This window comes from Dendrobium catenatum, unplaced genomic scaffold, assembly GCF_001605985.2.
Source record: "Dendrobium catenatum unplaced genomic scaffold, ASM160598v2 fragScaff_scaffold_156, whole genome shotgun sequence".
NCBI lineage: Eukaryota > Viridiplantae > Streptophyta > Magnoliopsida > Asparagales > Orchidaceae > Dendrobium > Dendrobium catenatum.
In genome coordinates this window covers 3125423-3143455 of record NW_021318618.1, presented here as the reverse complement: position 1 = coordinate 3143455, position 18033 = coordinate 3125423, and the positions used below count along the sequence as shown (strand labels likewise).

At 32.0% G+C, this 18033-nt stretch overlaps 1 protein-coding gene across 1 annotated transcript in view; it reads left to right on the top strand.

The window, feature by feature from the left end:
* Positions 1–10511, top strand: part of LOC110100640 (dnaJ homolog subfamily B member 1) — a 31361-nt gene extending 20850 nt beyond the window's left edge. The window contains exon 3 of the mRNA XM_020828235.2: positions 9920–10511. Within this exon, the coding sequence (XP_020683894.1) occupies positions 9920–10358 (439 nt within the window). The 3' untranslated portion in view covers positions 10359–10511. The remainder of the gene's footprint in view (positions 1–9919) is intronic.
* The last annotated feature ends 7522 nt before the right edge of the window (positions 10512–18033 follow it).

Here is an 18033-nt window from a genome sequence, read left to right as displayed (position 1 = left end):
TTTGGGAAGGCGGAGAACGTGTGGATCGACCGAGATGAGCTACAGAGATTAGACCCAGACCTGCTGGAGTGGTACGAGGCTTCTAGAGACACCCACTCGACGGGGTCGAGTTCTCTCCCACCCGGGGAGAATGATGGGGACATCAGATTTCGACACGTGTACCATCGCCGACGGCGCAGATCGACGGCTACGATCCAGAGCCTCTACTTTTGAGTTTATATTTTATGTCATTTTTATTTATTAGTTTTTCCGAGTTTGCCCCTGAGGGCATTGTTTGACTTATGTAGCCTCGAGGGCATTGTTGTCTTTTCTTTCCCTTTCATTTGGAGCCTCCATATATGAGGCAATATGCATTGTAATAGTTTTTTAGTTTTTGAAATGAAATGAAATTCCCTTGTGTTCTCTTTGTGAGTTCATCCCGAGATCTCTTTGTGAGTTCATCCCGAGATCTCTTTGTGAGTTCGCCGGAGAAAATTAGATCTCTTCGTGACTTCTAATTTTCATGCTATCCGGTATCGAGGAAAGCGACGTGGAAGATAAGTGAGGTTAGTGTGCCCGTGGTCATTGGATCCCTGGAAGCTGCTGAATTATCCAAAGGCCCAGCCGCCCATCACAGCCACGTTTTTCTTCACCTAATTGCTCTTCCACCCGCCCCGCCTGGACACCCACCGACCAGCGTTCCGCCCCCTCAACCCCGACGCCTCACCCCGCCGACTTCAGGCCCATCCCGCCATCCCCTGAGAGTTTGGATTTGAATTTCAAACTCCCACCATGAGCCTTAATTCCATTCCTTAATTGATCCTAAGATTTAGGCAATCTTTTTAATTTGGATTTCAAATCAATTTTGAAATCCTACGTTGCCTAGGATTCTTCTCAATTAAGGAAAGCTTTCCCTGTTTAATTCCAGATTTTAGAAGGAAAATCTGTCACGTTAGCAGCTGGGCCCCACGTTCACTGAATTACCTCTGCCTTCTCTTTTAATCCAGCCGTTCCACACCTTTCTCTTTATTGGCTCAATTCTCTCTCTCCAAATCAAGCCGTTAAACCCACAAAATCAGCCCCATGATTTAATTTGATTTCAAAATTAAATCCCCTCATCAAACCCTTCCAAATTTGCATTAACGGGAGAATTTCCTGCACCTCTCTTCGGCTCTCCTCCTTGGCCGAAGTCTCTAACCCGCCAAAGCTTGGTTGCTTCTCCCCAATCCACGAGCCACTCCTCCCTTGCACTTGAGAACATCTTGCGGCGACCACTCACCCTCACGGCTACCATGCATGGCCGACCCCGAGCTTGAGTGGGGAGTGGTATTCGACGCACAAGGCAACCTTGACGTCTATCGGTCGCCATTCTTCGACGCCGGATTTGAGTCGGACGAAGATACCGTTGGAGACTACCTTGATCGGATTCTGCCGACGCTCATACAAGTCATCGACAAGCACTACCCACCATCAAAGTGGATCATCGACAGTCATCCATCCGCTCCCCCGAAACCGACCTCCTCCCCGGCGAAGAGTTCTCTCAAGATTACTTGTTTACTAGTGGCGTCGCTAAGCTTGCTCACGGTCCTCTTCCGCTAAACTCCACCTCAAAGAGAGTGACGGATCCTAAGGTGAAGGGTCTAAATTTTAAATTTTGGGCTTTGGTAATTTAGCTATTTGCAATACTTGACGTTTGGATGTTATTTTGAAAAGCTTTCAAATCTCACATTGTGATTTCTTGTTGTTACGTAAGCATTCGCATTTGAACTCTTGAAATTCAATTGATTACGCATAAAGTTTTAGCCACAAGCTTGGTTCAATTAATTATTTAATTTCAAGTGCAATTCCCATATCATCTCATGATAGTTTCACATCAAAAAGCAACATAGATGGGTGATCGGTGATTCCACATATGCATTAAAATAGGGAGAACACTTAAGCGTACCCAACAAAAAGTCAGTGACATAGTATGTATGTTTGGAGAAGAGTATTGTGTAGTATGCTTATGAGGATATTTTTAGTTTGTTCCTAGGTTACATTGTCCTATTACTATAAATAAATTGGAACACTATGTACGCCGTAGGTTATCTAAGTTTAGTTTTAGAATTAATGGAATAGATTTAGCTTTCCACCCCCACTCTTTAGAACTGGCCAAGCCTTTTTCTCTTTAGAACTAGCCAAACCTTTTTCTCTAGGTTGGCCAACTACTCCTCACTCACTTCCTCTCCCTAGCAGTGAGCATCATTAAAGAAAAATGTTGCTGCAAGTAATTGCAACGAACCAAATCCAATTGCAATCCTATGTTCTAAATCTCATTAAAGAAAGGTAACATTCCCACTCTCTTTACCTATTTTGACCAAAAACTCCACTTGATGCAATGCTGGATATGGCAAGGTTCATCATTTATTTCATAAATTTTGTTACCTCTACAACTTTGCAATTATGCTTCCTTTGGGCTAATTACTATACAATTTGGGTATTCCTTTTGTCGTGATTTCTTTTGATCACCCTACATGGGATTGCTGCAAGTCCTTTATTTATGACATTTGAGTATGTAATGTTTGTTATTTGCGTCATCAATAAGGGTCTTTTAAGATTAAAAAAGGAATTGGATCTTATAAAATTTTGAAATAATTTAATGTACTTGAAAATGTATTTTAAATGATTTATAATAATGAGTGATTATTTTGTATGTAAAATAAAAGTAATAAATTAACACATAAGAGTCAATCATATGACATTGATTTTTAGGTTGTTTGGCCCAAAGAGAGCCTTCGTATACATCTAGGTGCATTAATTCACCCTTGATTCCTACAATCCCTGTAAAAATTCCTTTGTTCCATACACAGGCATAGCAGCCTCTGCAATCTCTTTTTTTAAGGGAAATCATAGTATACCACTTTTAATCCTTTTCATATAAACAACTTAGCTAAAAAAATAAAATTAGTACAAAAGAACTTATGTACTTGAAATTGTATTTTAAACGATTTACAATAATGAGTGATTATTTTGTATGTCAAATAAAAGCAATAAATAAGCACAGAAAAGTCAATTATATGAAAATGATTTTTATGTTGTTTTGCTCGAAGAGCCTACATATATGTCTAGGTGCACTAAGCTACCTTTAATTTCTACAATCCCTGTAAAAACTCCTTTGCTTCACACAGGTAGAGCAACCTCTGCAATCTCTTTCTTTAAGGGGAATCATAGCCTTTACTTTAGTTGTGGGAAAGCGTACCACTTTAAAGCCTTTTCACAAAACCAACTTAGCTAAAAATACAAGATTAGGATAAAAGAAATGCAATTACAAAATAATCTTACATGCACTTCTTTAGTTGCCTGAAGAGTTGGGAACGTATAATTAGACACTGAAGTTGAATCACAATTGCTAACAAGCTTTTCCCTTTCTAAAAATAGTCCAAAAAGTGAAAATATTTTGCAAAGAGAATAGGAGCATTTCCCTCTCTAAAAAATTATCCAAAAAGTGAAAATATTTTGCAAAGAGAATAGGAGCTTTTCCCTTTCTAAAAAATTGTTCAAAAAGTGAAAAGATTTTGCAAAGAGAAGTAGGAGCTTTCTTTGTGGCTAGGGTTTGGGTTTTTCAAAATTTTGATCTTAGGGTTTCAACATGACATTAGTTATATGCAGGTTTATAGTGTAATTTCAAATTAGGGAACCAAATAAGTTGACTTGAAATATGTATATTTTCATGGATTTGCTTTGTCAAATAAATTTAAATTTGGAAAGTATAAACTTCAAAATGTGTTGTTTTCATCAAACTAAAACTTTTTATAAATGATTTTGCTGGTACCCAACAAACTTTGCGAAGGCTCACAAAATGGTTTGCGGCAACTCATTAATTTTTATGATTGCTCTCTAATAATTAAATTTTTAGGCTGAAGTTTCTTTGTCGTTACTGAGTAGGTGCAATAGGTTTGCCAAAACTCATAAATATTAATGGAGGCCCATAAACACATTCAAAAATCATTTTTATTTTCATGATTTCTTTATTAACCATTTGTGCAAAATCTATTTAATTAATACTTCAAATGATATTTTGTAACATTTAAAAAATAATTGGTTTAATTTTTGTAATGCATAGTATGTAATAGTATGTTAAAATTCCATTTTAGCTTTTAATATAGCTTTGAATATTTAATTTTCTAATTTTCTAGCTTTCTTCAACCTTTTATTCTTGTGTCTCGTGCATGTGTAATCTTAAGTAGGCTTCTACATGTATTGAGTATTGACTTGGATGGTGTAATATATTTATCTACACAAACTCAAATGAAATCAGCAAACATAATTTCTCATTTTGTTTGTTATCATAAAATCTAATACTCAAGACGAGCTTATGATTTTCTATTTTTGTTTCTTTGATTGGATTCTTGGAATGCCATTCGACTACCTATTCTATGACTTTTTTTTTTTCAGTTCTCCGGGGTCCTTTGTTTCATCTGTCGGCTTTTCTTGCTGGTGTTCTAGGAGTTGTGGTTTTACAGTACTATAATTTGCACACTTGAGATTGCAGAGTTGGTGGTTGATTCCTTAGATTGTTCTCATTCTTTTGGTATTCCACAACGATTAAAAATAGCGATTGAGGCATATAAATAAATGTTTTAAATGGACAATGAAAGTTATTTTGGATGCCCAAATCCTTGACCATTTGGCATTCAATTCATTTATTAAGTTTACGATTTTTGAAAATTTCACGGGAGGCCCTCCCATCTATTTGTTCAAGTGATATTTCTTTTTGTGATTTCTTTTCTCTTTGTTTCTTCATCTATTCTTATAATCATTTTTTATTACCTTTTTAAAGTGCATTTGAATTTTATCAAGCTTGCGATAATTTTATTTTCGTTATTTTGTTGAAATTGCAATAGTTTCTATGGCTTTCATAATTATTGTATTTTTGTCCTTTATTTGTATTAGAGCTAAAACTCTTGTAGTATGAATTGGGGGTTTATCATTTTTGGTTTTCTTTGAAAGTTGTCAATTCTTAAATGAGTGGTCGCTAGTTTGCTGTAAAAATTGCATATTTGTGTGACTTATTGATTGCATTCTAGATCTACATTAGTAATTCTAGACCTCAAATCATCTTACATCAAGTTTGGTATTAGCCTATTATTATATGACAATGTCTTTTGGGCATTTATCTTGGTATTTGAGTAAGTTAAGAAATCATCAAGGAGTAATTTAAATAAAATTAATTTAGCCATGAATTTGGACAAATTTAGCGCAAATATTATTGAGTTAATAATAGTATTCCTATATTTTGTCGGAGCATAATCCCAAGATGCTTTTAAATGGGATAGAATCTTTAAAGGAATTTTTCAAAAGTTATAGTAGTTTGATCCCAAATGAATGGAATTTGTATAAATAAAATTGATGAGATCTGTTAAAATATTTTTTTGTGAAGTATTATAAATATAATAAAACCTGGGATGAAGTGAAACGTGAATTTAAATAATAGTATTCATTATTCATGTAATATAGAAATCAAATTTATAATCAATTTAAGACTTTGGAAAAGGTACTTATGGTATATATGAATCTTTTCTCGGGATTTAAAAATTAATTGCTAGGGATTATTTGCCTAGAAATTAATTATTTATTTCATTAAGATTTTAGACAAGTGATTAACAATTAAAGGAGGTACAATTTCTTCAAGATAATTTACAAGCCTTATTACAAAACTTTAGAATTTAAAAAATGTTTTGGTTATCTTGTTTGGACTGCTACAAAACTATTAGTATTTTTAAGGAAACATCATCTACATCTAACTTAAGGCTTGTTAAACACTCACCAGCACTAATATCATATTTGATGAAGCATAATCCTATTGAAGAAATTATAATTCATTATTTTTTTTTAACTGATGACCTAGAAGCACATTTTTTCATTTAAACCTAAACCTTGATGGACATTAGGCTATGAACCAAAATATATTTGTGCACTTGAAACTAAAATTGAAACTATTAAATTTGAAACTAAAGTTGTATGCTAAACCCAAACTTGAGTTTGAATCAAAATCAATCCGTAATTCTGATGGTGATAAGTCTACTTGGTAATGCTAGGAGTTGTTACTAGTATTCAAATAAAAAGTGTTTTGACCAAGTATTTTCTTATTTCAGATGGATTTCATCTAGGATCAGCTTTAAGCCCATATCTTTTTGCATTAGTCATGAATGTTCTTACTAGACATTTGCAAGACGATGTACCTTGGTGTAAGCTTTTTGCTGATGATATTATCTTTGTTGAAAAGTCTAGAGAGGGAGTTGATGAAAAATCTGAATTATGGAGGTCTGTTTTAGAGTCTATAGATTTTCATTTGAGTAGATCTATAACCGAATACATGGAGCGCAATTTTAGTAGTAATAGATCTAGTAGTGGGATTGTGACATTGGGTGATCAAATCATTAAAAAGAGAGCATATTTTAGATATCTCGGGGATATTTTTTTTAGAGTTCAAGTTGGATGATTGAAGTGGAGGAATGCATTGGGCTTGTTGTGGATAAAAAAGAACTACCCTTCAAACTTATTGGAAAATTTATAAGATGATGGTGAGACCTATAATGCTTTATAGTGCAGAATATTGACTAGTAATAGAGAAGTATAAAATTAAGATAAGGATTGTAGAGATGTTTCTCAGGTGGATGAGTGGTTTTGCTTGCAGACATAATGTGAAATGAGTATATACATGAAGAGATTGGAGTATCTTCAGTGACAAATAAGCTTAAAGTGAGTCGCCTTAGATGATTTGGTCATATAAAATACCGACCTTCTGATGACCCTATTTGGAGAGTAGATGTATTAGATTTAACCTATGTTAAGAAAGGTGAGGTAGATCTAAAAAGACTTGATTAGAAAGTATTAAAAACTACCTTTTTATATTATATTTAAGTGAGAATTTAACTCTTAATAGGACATAATGGAGAAAAATGATTTATGTAGCCGATCCCACATAGTGAGATAAAGGCCTGTCGTCGTCGTTGTTGTTGTATGTCTATTTGCTATTGCTATCAAATCAATTGAATAATCTAAAATTTTTCATGAGACTTTAAGAAATTTAAAATTTAAAATATTTATTTATTTGATTGAATTCAAAGATTTATTATTTATTATGTTTGACCTTTAAATCATTCACATTACTTTCTTTCAAAGGTGTTTGTCCATATAATATACATGTATTTGTGTGGTGCGCTAATTATCAGAAGAAAATTTTATGGAATGTGATAATTGTGATTTTAAGCTTTCATATTTGCCCCTTCTTTGAGTTATTTATAGTCTAACAATTACTGAATACATAAGAATTTTTTAATTATTCCTACATGGATTGTATCATATTGTATTCATGTTTATAATTTGTATAAAATTAATCCTCAGAAGGTTGTTGATACCTATATTAATTTACATTTATTACATATGTTAACAGAAGATAAGTGGAATTCAGAAGGCAATAAGATCATGATCCATATTACAACCATATAACAGAAGTTCCTCCATGAACCCTTGAGAAATTACCTGCTAGAAAATATGACTTTATAAAGTTATACATCAAATTGGAATTAATATATACAGGTTAGAAAATCGAAGGTTTTGATATTAGTCTTATTTTTAATATTGTTAACCTAACTTTATATTATGTATCATTGATCAATGCCTTAAAGTGTTCTATTTATTTCACCTCTTTTTTAGTTCACCTTCAATACACGATGTGCTAATTTTGCAAACTGATTATTGATATTTAAATTGTGTTCATTTTTAATGGTGGATCTAAAGATAACAGCCTTGTTATTAGTCTTGTTATTAATGTTATTAGTCTTGTTCCCAAAGTGATTATTGTCATTTAAATTGTGTTAATTTTTAATAGTGGATATAAAGATATCCGGTGGTAAAAAAAAAAAAAAAATCTACATTGGCCATATGTATGTTCAACAATGCTATTAGTCCTGTTCCCAAAGTGATTATTGGCATTTAAATTCTGTTCCTTTTTAATGGTGGATATGATATCTGGTGGTGAAAAAATATATCTACATTGATCATAATTATGTTCGCGAATTGTTTATTTGTAAATCCAATAAGAATGACCATAATTGTTAGAAGAATATTAGCTAAACAATTTGCTAAAGACAAATTATTTCAAATTGGGTAGAATTTTTTTCATGCGAAGCTGTTAAAGGTTTCCTGTGTATGCTGCTCTGACTCCTTTATTTTTCTAATTATGTGGTTCTATTTTCTCTATGACCTTCTTTTGGTTTCATTTCTTTTTATGACTCTTTTTTTTGTTTTATTTTTTCTTATGACTTATTTATGATTCTATTTCCTTTCATTCTATATTATTGTTTTTTTCTATTTCCTTGTATGACTGTAACAAGTTCGTTAATATGGCATTTGAATGGAGGGTCATTCTGCTTCTTTGCAAGACTATTCGAATGGTTTTTTTTTTAATCCCTAGTTTCTTTCTTGTGGTTTTGTTGTGTTTTGTTTCACATCTATTTTTTATTTTTGCGGCTATTTTGTTTTCCATTTTTATGGATCCTCTATTTCCACTAACATCTATTATTGCGATTGTTATGGGACTTTGGGTCTTGCAGTGCTATAGCTAACGATTGAGATTGTGTAGTCATGACTTACTGATTTTTTTGGACTCTATTCTTTTGAAGTTTCATACATATTATAATCAAGCATGTAAAGAAAGCAATTCTATGATTAATAAAAAATATTTGGCTATATCCACACTGGAAACGAAATCTGCAAGGGAGCTTACATATTGGCTAAAACAAAACAATAGCCATTTCAACACAGATCAGACTCTTAGCTATACTATATTCGTTTAGTCTCACAGCTACTCCATCTAGGCTTGTGGTAACTATGCATCTGGTTTGATCGGATATATGAGAGGTGGTAATTGATATTGCACATTAGCGTACATATTGAATAGATAACTTTTTGACGAGGATGGCAATGCAATAGTTTTCATTGTCTATTTTATGCAAAACACTATTTATTTGATAGCTGAAGGCTCTTGAAAATTAGGAGACTTTTATGTATATTGTTTAAAGAGCAATACTTTTCAAGCCCACTTATGCAGCACCACACATTCTGATATGGTGGATTATTTATATTATAAATATTTTTTATCATGTGATCACGCAAAATGAGAAAAAGTAAATGCCAGATAAACTTGGGGGCAGCTGAGCTAAATAAAATAAGCTTTGACTATCATTACTCTTTTTCTTAAATCTGAAGGGTAGGCTTCATTATTTTGTTAGTCGGTTTCCACACAAGTTTTATAATGAACTACATTGAGTCGATATTGATGCGTCAACTGAATTGTAAGTGAATGCATACACAAAATTATCTACTCGAGGGACATTATGATAACAAGGCAAGATCCAGTACAAGCCCCACAGTAACTTGGCTGATGAGATTGGGTATTGGAGTTACGAGTTTATGATTTTATCTGAATTTCTCATGGATTAGTTTATTTTTGTAAAGTTAGAAGAGAATCCCGACTTCAGCCACTTTATTACTTGGTTGCTTCGATATTGTTTGGCCTTTCTGGGTGAGCTTTACTTGCGTTTATTAGATAATGTTACTTGGTCGTAGCCATATTTACCCTATCGATCTGGAACTTGTACTAGATGTTCTATAAAGGCGAAGGACTATACTGGTTGCAAAAACTAGAACAGTCTGTTCTAAATGGTAACTATGAAGTTCTCTTATATGCACAATTTCTACTACTTAGTGCTCTGCAGTGCCGTGTTTTATCTGGTAATTGATTCAGTAACAATGGCTATTAAAAAATTGTTTGGTTCATGCTGATTCCACTGTTGCCTCCCCCCCTCTCTCTCTCTCTCTCTCTCTACCCCCTCTATTTGCTAGGTGAAAACTAATACATTTAGTAGTCTGATCACCAAGTTTCTATTCATGCCAGGAAAATAATGCCGGTGGAGGAAATCCTTACCATAGATGTCAAGCCTGGGTGGAAGAAGGGGACGAAGATCACATTCCCTGAGAGAGGAAATGAAGCCCCGAATATGATTCCTGCAGATATAGTATTTATCATCGACGAGAAGCCTCATGATGTGTTTCTGAGGGAGGGTAACGATCTCGTCATAACACAAAAGATCTCTCTGGTAGAAGCTTTAACTGGATATATCGTCCTTTTGACTACTCTGGATGGCCGAAGCCTCACCATTCCAATAAACTCCATAATCCATCCTGGCTATGAGGAGGTCGTGCCAAAGGAAGGGATGCCTATTCCCAAGGATCCAACCAAGAAAGGTAACCTTAGAATTAAATTCAACATCAAATTTCCTTCCAGGCTGACTTCAGAGCAGAAAATAGGAATCAAGAAGTTGCTAGCTCCATGACCTTGAGGTAATACAAACAATGCGTGTGTGTTTATGTAGTGTGAATATTTTGAGTTAGGCAAATTTGTTCAGCTTGGATGGTCTTATACTACAGGATTTGTAAGCTATTCTGTTTGCAATAACCTTTGCTAAATAGGTAATGATGTTGACTAACAAGTCATGAACCCCCAAATGGTTGTCGGAAGAAGAGAAATTATTCTGTGTGGACACTGGATCGTTCAAAGACGAATCAGAACGCGCCATGTCATCCGGTATGTAGTCGCGGTACACAGCAAATGGGTGATGTGACGCGTTCTGATTTGCCTCCAGTTGACGTCCATATCTGCACAGAATAATTTCACCGGAAAGAAAGGAGGATTTACATATTTACCACAAAAATCTTATATATTTATACATCTAATAGCTTAATCTTTATATTTATTTATACATTATTTTACTATCTAAATCATATAAAAGTATATGCATAAAAACGTATGGTTTATTTTAAATAAGTTGATATTAATGATATTTTTTATTTAATTTAAATATTTGAATGTTAGATAAATATAAATATTTAGATATTAGATGTATAAATATATAAGAATTTTGTGGTATGTATCAAATCAAAGAGAAGGGGGATGTATATGCATTGAAACAGTAATATTCTGCAATATTTATATGTATTTTTGCTGGTAGAAGCCATAAACAGACATATTTTTGGAGCCCGTTCTTTGGAGTCTTTGCTTTTATTGAAGTACTTCATTTTTTTGCCATTGCTCTTAGTTTATAGAATATTTGTTGAATTTAGTTTCCTGATTTTGAAAGTTCTCCAAAGTTTTAGGGAATATCTGTAATGGATAATTCTATTGATTGATGTAAAATCAATTATAAACTTGTAAATTGAATAAGTGGAACAACTTAAAGCAGCTTATATAAATTGAGTATTTCAATACTTAGGCTATGTTTGAGACAAATTTTTTACTATATTGCTATCCACATTGCAATGCAGTAAAATATTAGAAATGATCTGGTGGATGGGTGGCTTAACTCTTGGATACAAGATATGAAACGAGCATATATGTGAAAAGATTTGAGTAGCTCCAGCGGAAGATGGGATTAGAGAGTCATCTTTAGATGATTTGGTCGCATGAAATTGTGACCTTCCGATTACCTGGTTCGGAGGGTAGATGTATTAGATTTAATTTTTGTTAAGAAAAGTAGAGGCAAATCTAAAAATATTAGAAAATATTAAAAATGATATTTTTTTATTTGATTTAAATGAGAATTTGACATTTAACTTGATAACCTCATGTAGTGAGATAAATGTTTAATGTTGTGGTTATTAATTTAGGGATGTCAATTCGGGTCAACCCGTCGGGTTCGGGTCGGCACGCCGCACACGGGGCAGCGGGTTCGGCACACCGCATGCGAGGCAGCGCGGGCAGTGGCAGCGAGCAGGCGGGTGGAAACGGTGGGAAATTCAAAAATTTTTAAAATAAATGGGTTGCCGGGTTGACCCGTCAACCTGCCGGGTCAACCCGAACCCGACCCGTTTTTCAAACGGGTCAAATATGCGAACCCGAACCCGACCCGTTTATCAAACGGGTCGGGTGATATATAGGTTTTTCTGAGAAATATTCTTAAAATCGTAGTTCATGAACGGTTTATGATAATATGCAACTTTTTATATTTTTTTATATTTTCTTTTAATGTTTAATTTTCAATAAAATTATATACATAAAAAGATATATTTTATTTTGAAAAAATTAATATTAATTATATATACTTTTATGCATTTTAGAAATTTGATTTGATTTTTAATAAAAAAATATAAAAATTTAAGCGTTAGATATATAAATATATAAGAATTTTATGATACAAAAATCCCCTAATTCAAATTGTTAGAAAGTAATGTCATGTTATGAAAATTTGGAATTTTTCATGCATTTTTGTAAGTATGTTGTCCTATTTAAAATATACTTTGATTTTATTTGGTATACAACTTCTTAAAGCAATTTTTTAATACAAAAATTTTAAATTTTATATTAAAAAATTGTTTTAAGAGCAATAAGAAAGCCGTCCAAATGAAGCCTTAGTGTACGTGAAATGATATATTTTATTTTTAGCAGTAAAAATTGTCCAAGGTCTTCTATTTTAATATTAAAATTTGTACTCCCATAATATATTTAATAAGTTACATATTATACTACTTTGATTTCATATCTTACACGGTATGTATGAAATAAACCTTCTTGTTGGAAATAGAAATGCTTTAAGAAGTTGGGATCAATAATGTAAAGTTCATTGTTGTAAATGTGGAGTTCATAAAAGCGCTTTAAATGAGGTGTTTGGCATCACTCATATGAATTTTAGCTCTTATATAAAGCTCTATAAATTGGAGAGGAAGGGTGAATGATCTCATAATTTTCTATTTGTTTTTGTTAAGGCCATACCAACAGCTTATCTTATTGGAAATGTCGAACATCAAGGGACAACAATCTTAAAGGTCACAGTCTCATGATATTTATTAAAGATCAAGGATCAATCAAAACCTGATTGATCGTAATAATACATTCTCTACTATAATATATAGATGACAATTATACTGTAATGTTTCAAGCATGAGATCTTCTTTAGAAAATATAATGACGATAATGTTTTGGGCTCATAGCACTCTCGTCAAACATCATTAAGTGACACATACTTCATATTTTTTAGATTTTAATGAACTTGAACTCTAATTTCTCAAATTTCTTTTGATGAGGGTTCTCTTTTTGTTTAGATTTTGTTTAAACTATTAATTCAAAGTAGATTTACTAATTATGATGCTTATTTGTACTCTAGATTTTTATTTAGCCGGTATTTTGGTATTGTAATACTGCTCAGGAGTTCACTTATTTTTAGAACTAGCAGAACAATACCAAGGAATTTAGTCATTCAAATCATATGATATCATTTATAAATTATATCAACTTATTTTATGTGAAGGATGTATGTGTAGTCATCTCTTCTATAATTGAAGTAAAAGCACATAGTCAATGCATATGCCTGATCTTGAAGTTGAAAAAAAATACTTGCAACTATTGATCCTTCCTTGGTGACATTGAAGCAATTTCAAAACAATAGTGAACTTTATAGTCTAAAAAAAAAGGCTTACTAATAATTATAGCATATACTCTTATGTTTCAACTCAATATTCATATTTTGCTAAGATCATATTTTGTTGTTGCCATGTTATTTAGCCAACATACAAGATAATTGTCAATCAATGGAACTATTTTTGAAGAGGAAAGAACTTGTTGAGCTTGATATTAATAATTTTCCTGTTAGCCTGAGTCTTCGACCATCAATTTAGAATTATGATGTAAATGAGAGGAATAAAGTTTCCGGTGCTTATTTGTTGAAGGAACCCCATTAACCAAAAAAATCATATTTTCCCTCAAATAATGATAGGAAATATTTCATGCAGATTGAACTCAAAATGGTTTGAAGAATTTTCTGATTGGATATAATACAATGTACAAAAAGATGTTGTATTGTTATTTATTTAAGCGTCAAGAGCAAATTATTACATGCCAAGGTAATCGTGCCTTATTTGTTGGTGGGGGTTTTAAGTATTGGAAGAGAAAATAAAATCTTTTGAACCATGTAAGAGAACATAACAGTGCACACAATAAATCAAGATAGAAATGTGAGGCTTTCCAAGGGCATAAAATTCCTGCTTTATGGTTGAACAAGGATGAGACGAATAAAAAAGAATATCATATCATGTTAAGTGTAGCTATTGACTGTGCCTGATTTCTTATCCACCAAGGGCTATCATTCCGTGGTCATGATGAATTATTTAGCTTAGATAATCATGTAAATTATATAGAACTAGTTCAATTTCTTGCAAATTATAATGAAGAAGCCAGAAAAGTAACATTTGAAAGTACAAGAACTAAGTTAATTAATATTGATTGTACCAAAAGTATAAAAGGAGAATTGTAATTCTATTGTTGATATAACCTTGGCTGCAATTATAAATGATATTGGTCATTTCTACCTCACTACGTTAGTTGATGAGTACCACGATGTGTCCACAAGAATAATTAGCTATTACAACGATGTATGTAAACAAGTTGGAAAATGGATGTGAGCCTTTATTGGAAGAAGTGCTATGTTTTGTAATATTTTTGACATTGAAATTTGAAATATGAACTATCTATTCAAGGATCGTTGGCAATCAGTACGAAAAGGTGAAGAAATAAAAACCTTCAATCATTATCAGGCTGATTAATTCTATACTATTGTTGATATGCAACTTCAAGAACTAAATATCACTTCTTAGAACTAGTACTGACTTAGCTCTTTATGTGATATATTTAAACCTATGTAATATATTATTTGCTTATGATAAGAGAGAATGAATTTCATCTTGCAGAGTTATATCCAAATTTTTTTTTTATTGTTGATTTTGTTACTCTTGAACATTAACTATCTACTTATATCATTAATATGCGTACAAGTGACGAGTTTATATCTTTGATTAGTATTATTTCTTTTGTAAAATATATTATAAAGAAAAAAAGAATATCGTGTATCATCTGTTTTATAGACTTATTATTTGGACCCTGACTTTACTAGTTGTTATTGTTGTAGTGGATAGAGCATTTTCTGTAATGAAAATCATCAAACATTGATTGTATAGCAAATAGGTGATGCATAGCTCAATGACTATCTAGTATCATATATATAGAAGGAAGTATTTGACTCTATTCCCAATAAAGTTATTATACAACATTATCAAAAAATATAAGGTAGAATGTGAAACTTATAAATTTTTTTAATTCATAAATTATAATGAAATATAAGACTTTGGTTAGAATTCATAAATTAAAAATTTTTGTACTAAAACTCTGTTTTAAGAAGCAATCAAAAAGCCATCCCAAATGAAGACTTGATCAAAAGAGTTTGATCAAATCAAGATAGCACAGTAAAAATAACATGATTAGACTAATATCAAGTTATTTAAAAGAGAATGACTAATTCAGTATAGTTTTCAATCAAGAGAGTATTACTAAGAGGATAAGTAATGCATTTATAAAGGCATAATAGTATTAAGAGTAAATTTCATCAAAGATGGTAAAGTTTAAGAAGATTCTCAACAAATAGAATTTGACTAAGGGGAGTAGAAAGAACAATTAAATTAGGATGACATAACAAAAATACTTAGCTAAGGTGGCATGGTCAAGTTCATAGGAAGCTTGGTTTCAAAATGTATAACAACACTATCAGGTCGAGTCAATATTAAAGTGTCAATCAAAATGATGTATGCATGCTAGTGATAGCAAAGAGGATAGACTAGAGTAGTATCTAGAAGTAGTTCAAAGAAAATTAGTGGATCCTAGGAGGAATCTTGGATTGACTAGCTTATCATGCCAGTTAATTGCGGGTTGAAAACAAATTAATGACATCTAACTAGTAAGGTGCATGTGCTATGACTTCATGATCATATAATGCCTAAATGATCAAGAAAGGATCATACACATTATTTAAGGTTTTTGTCAGAATCATTTATTGTTTTATTGAATATTTCTATTTTTGAGAAAAAATTAGGATATTTATTTTGATATTCACACTTATAACATCCTTAATTGAAATGGATGAATGTATGATACAAATACATATGATGCTATGATATTGAATGTTCTATTGATTCAAATTTTTTCAAAGACATTTAAAGTATTTTTTTTAATTGAATTAGTGAAGTATCATGCATTTAAATTATCAAAAATAAGAAAAGGCATCAAATAATTTCTAATAAATTAAGTCATGTGTATGATGGTAAGGATATCTTTAGAATGAATTCATGGTAATTTTGGAAATACCCTTATTTTCACTAAAAATTAGGAATAACATATGAATGACCAAACAAAACTTTGAAAAAAATTCATGAATATGTATTTTTACATAAGGAATACCTCAAATGTTATTAAAAATTTTTAGAATTATAAAAAATGTGTAAAAATTAAAAAATATAGGCAAAATATAATTTTTAAATTAATCAACCCAGCTTGATGACTTCTAAAAATTCTCCAAAAATTCAAGAATGTGAGGAAAAATATCAAGATCATTACAAAAGTTTCTAAAAAATTTTAAATTAAAATCCCAATTACTTTGATTTTTAAATATCATGATTCATTTAGCCTTAAAATTTTTTTGGGAAATGTATTAGGGCTTACTTGAATCCATATATATATATATATATATATATAATTTTTAGAATTCAATTGCTCAAATTTTTAATTAAAATAGGCTATTTATGATTTTTTAAAATTAGAGAATTATAAAGAATTTTCTTTAAAAAAATTCCTGATTCTTTATAACATAATGCATATGTAAGAATTTTAATGTAGTTTCGATTGAAAGACTGATCACAACATAAACTCTAATCATTTTATGAAAAAATCTATTAAATTAAAATAATCAAACCAACAGCACTCAATCCATCTTGATAAAAGCTATTGAACTTATTAAAAATCATGAAACAACCATGATTATGTCTTCGTCACTAGTGCAACTTGAGGAGAATAGGAAGAGGCTCGGCTCCGATCATCTAACTAAAACCCTCCTTAGTTTTTTGTTTTGTTAATAAAAGCTCATAGTTAGGTGCTTTTGTGTAGGGAGCAAGAAGACACCCATACTTTCCTCTACATACCTTTAGCTTGCCTTGCAATAATCTTGATCACCTAATGAACCCAACCTTCCAATTGTTAGTCAGGGTTTAATTTTTATACCTGCGTGAGCCACACGACGCATTGAAATCGATTTCTCACCTTCACCTGGGTGAAAGACAAAGAAACCTCTTTAGGATTGGCTAGAGGTTGGCGAGATAAGTGAGTCACATAAAATCCTTCAAAATCTCTTAGAAATTCAGAGGTATTATGAGCTCACCAGTAACAACCAAGGAAGGTTGTTGGGTGGAGTTGATTGTTGTGAGCACATGAAATGTAAGAGTATGCTCCTCCCATTTTGTGAGTGGTTGGGGTCACATATAAACCTTAATCTAAGCTTATCAATGGTGTTACCATATTTTGGGATGCTCTCCTACTACTGTCTAGCCTAATCAAAAGGTTTAAATGGTTGAGTAGTGCCAGGGAAGAAGATTTCCACTGGCTAACAAATGGAGAAATTTGATTGGCCACTTGTACTATGTTAATCCCTTTTAACCCATCTAATAACCATGATTAAGTGGAATAAATGGGCTTAACCACTATAAAAATTATTAACTTCTTTGGCCATCAAATGCAAGTTCAATACCTTAAGATTTAGTATTTTAGAGGATATGCAATTATGTTAGTCTTAATTGAGTTTTACTTTGATAATTTAACCCATTTACATCAAGGATCAGCCTTAAGTATATATCTTTTTTCTTTAGTCATGGATGTTCTCACCAAACATTTACAAGAGGATGTACCTTGGTGTATGCTTTTTGCTGATGATATTCTTCTTGTTGATAAGACTAGAAAGAGAGTTGAAGGTAAACTTGAATTATGGAGGTCAACATTAGAGTCTAAAGATTTTCGCTTGAGTAGATCTAAAACTAAATATATGGAGAGTAATTTTAGTATCAATAGACCTAGTGAGGGGATTGTGACTTTGGGCGACCAGGTCATTAATAAGAGTATGTTCTTTAGATATCTTGGATCTATGT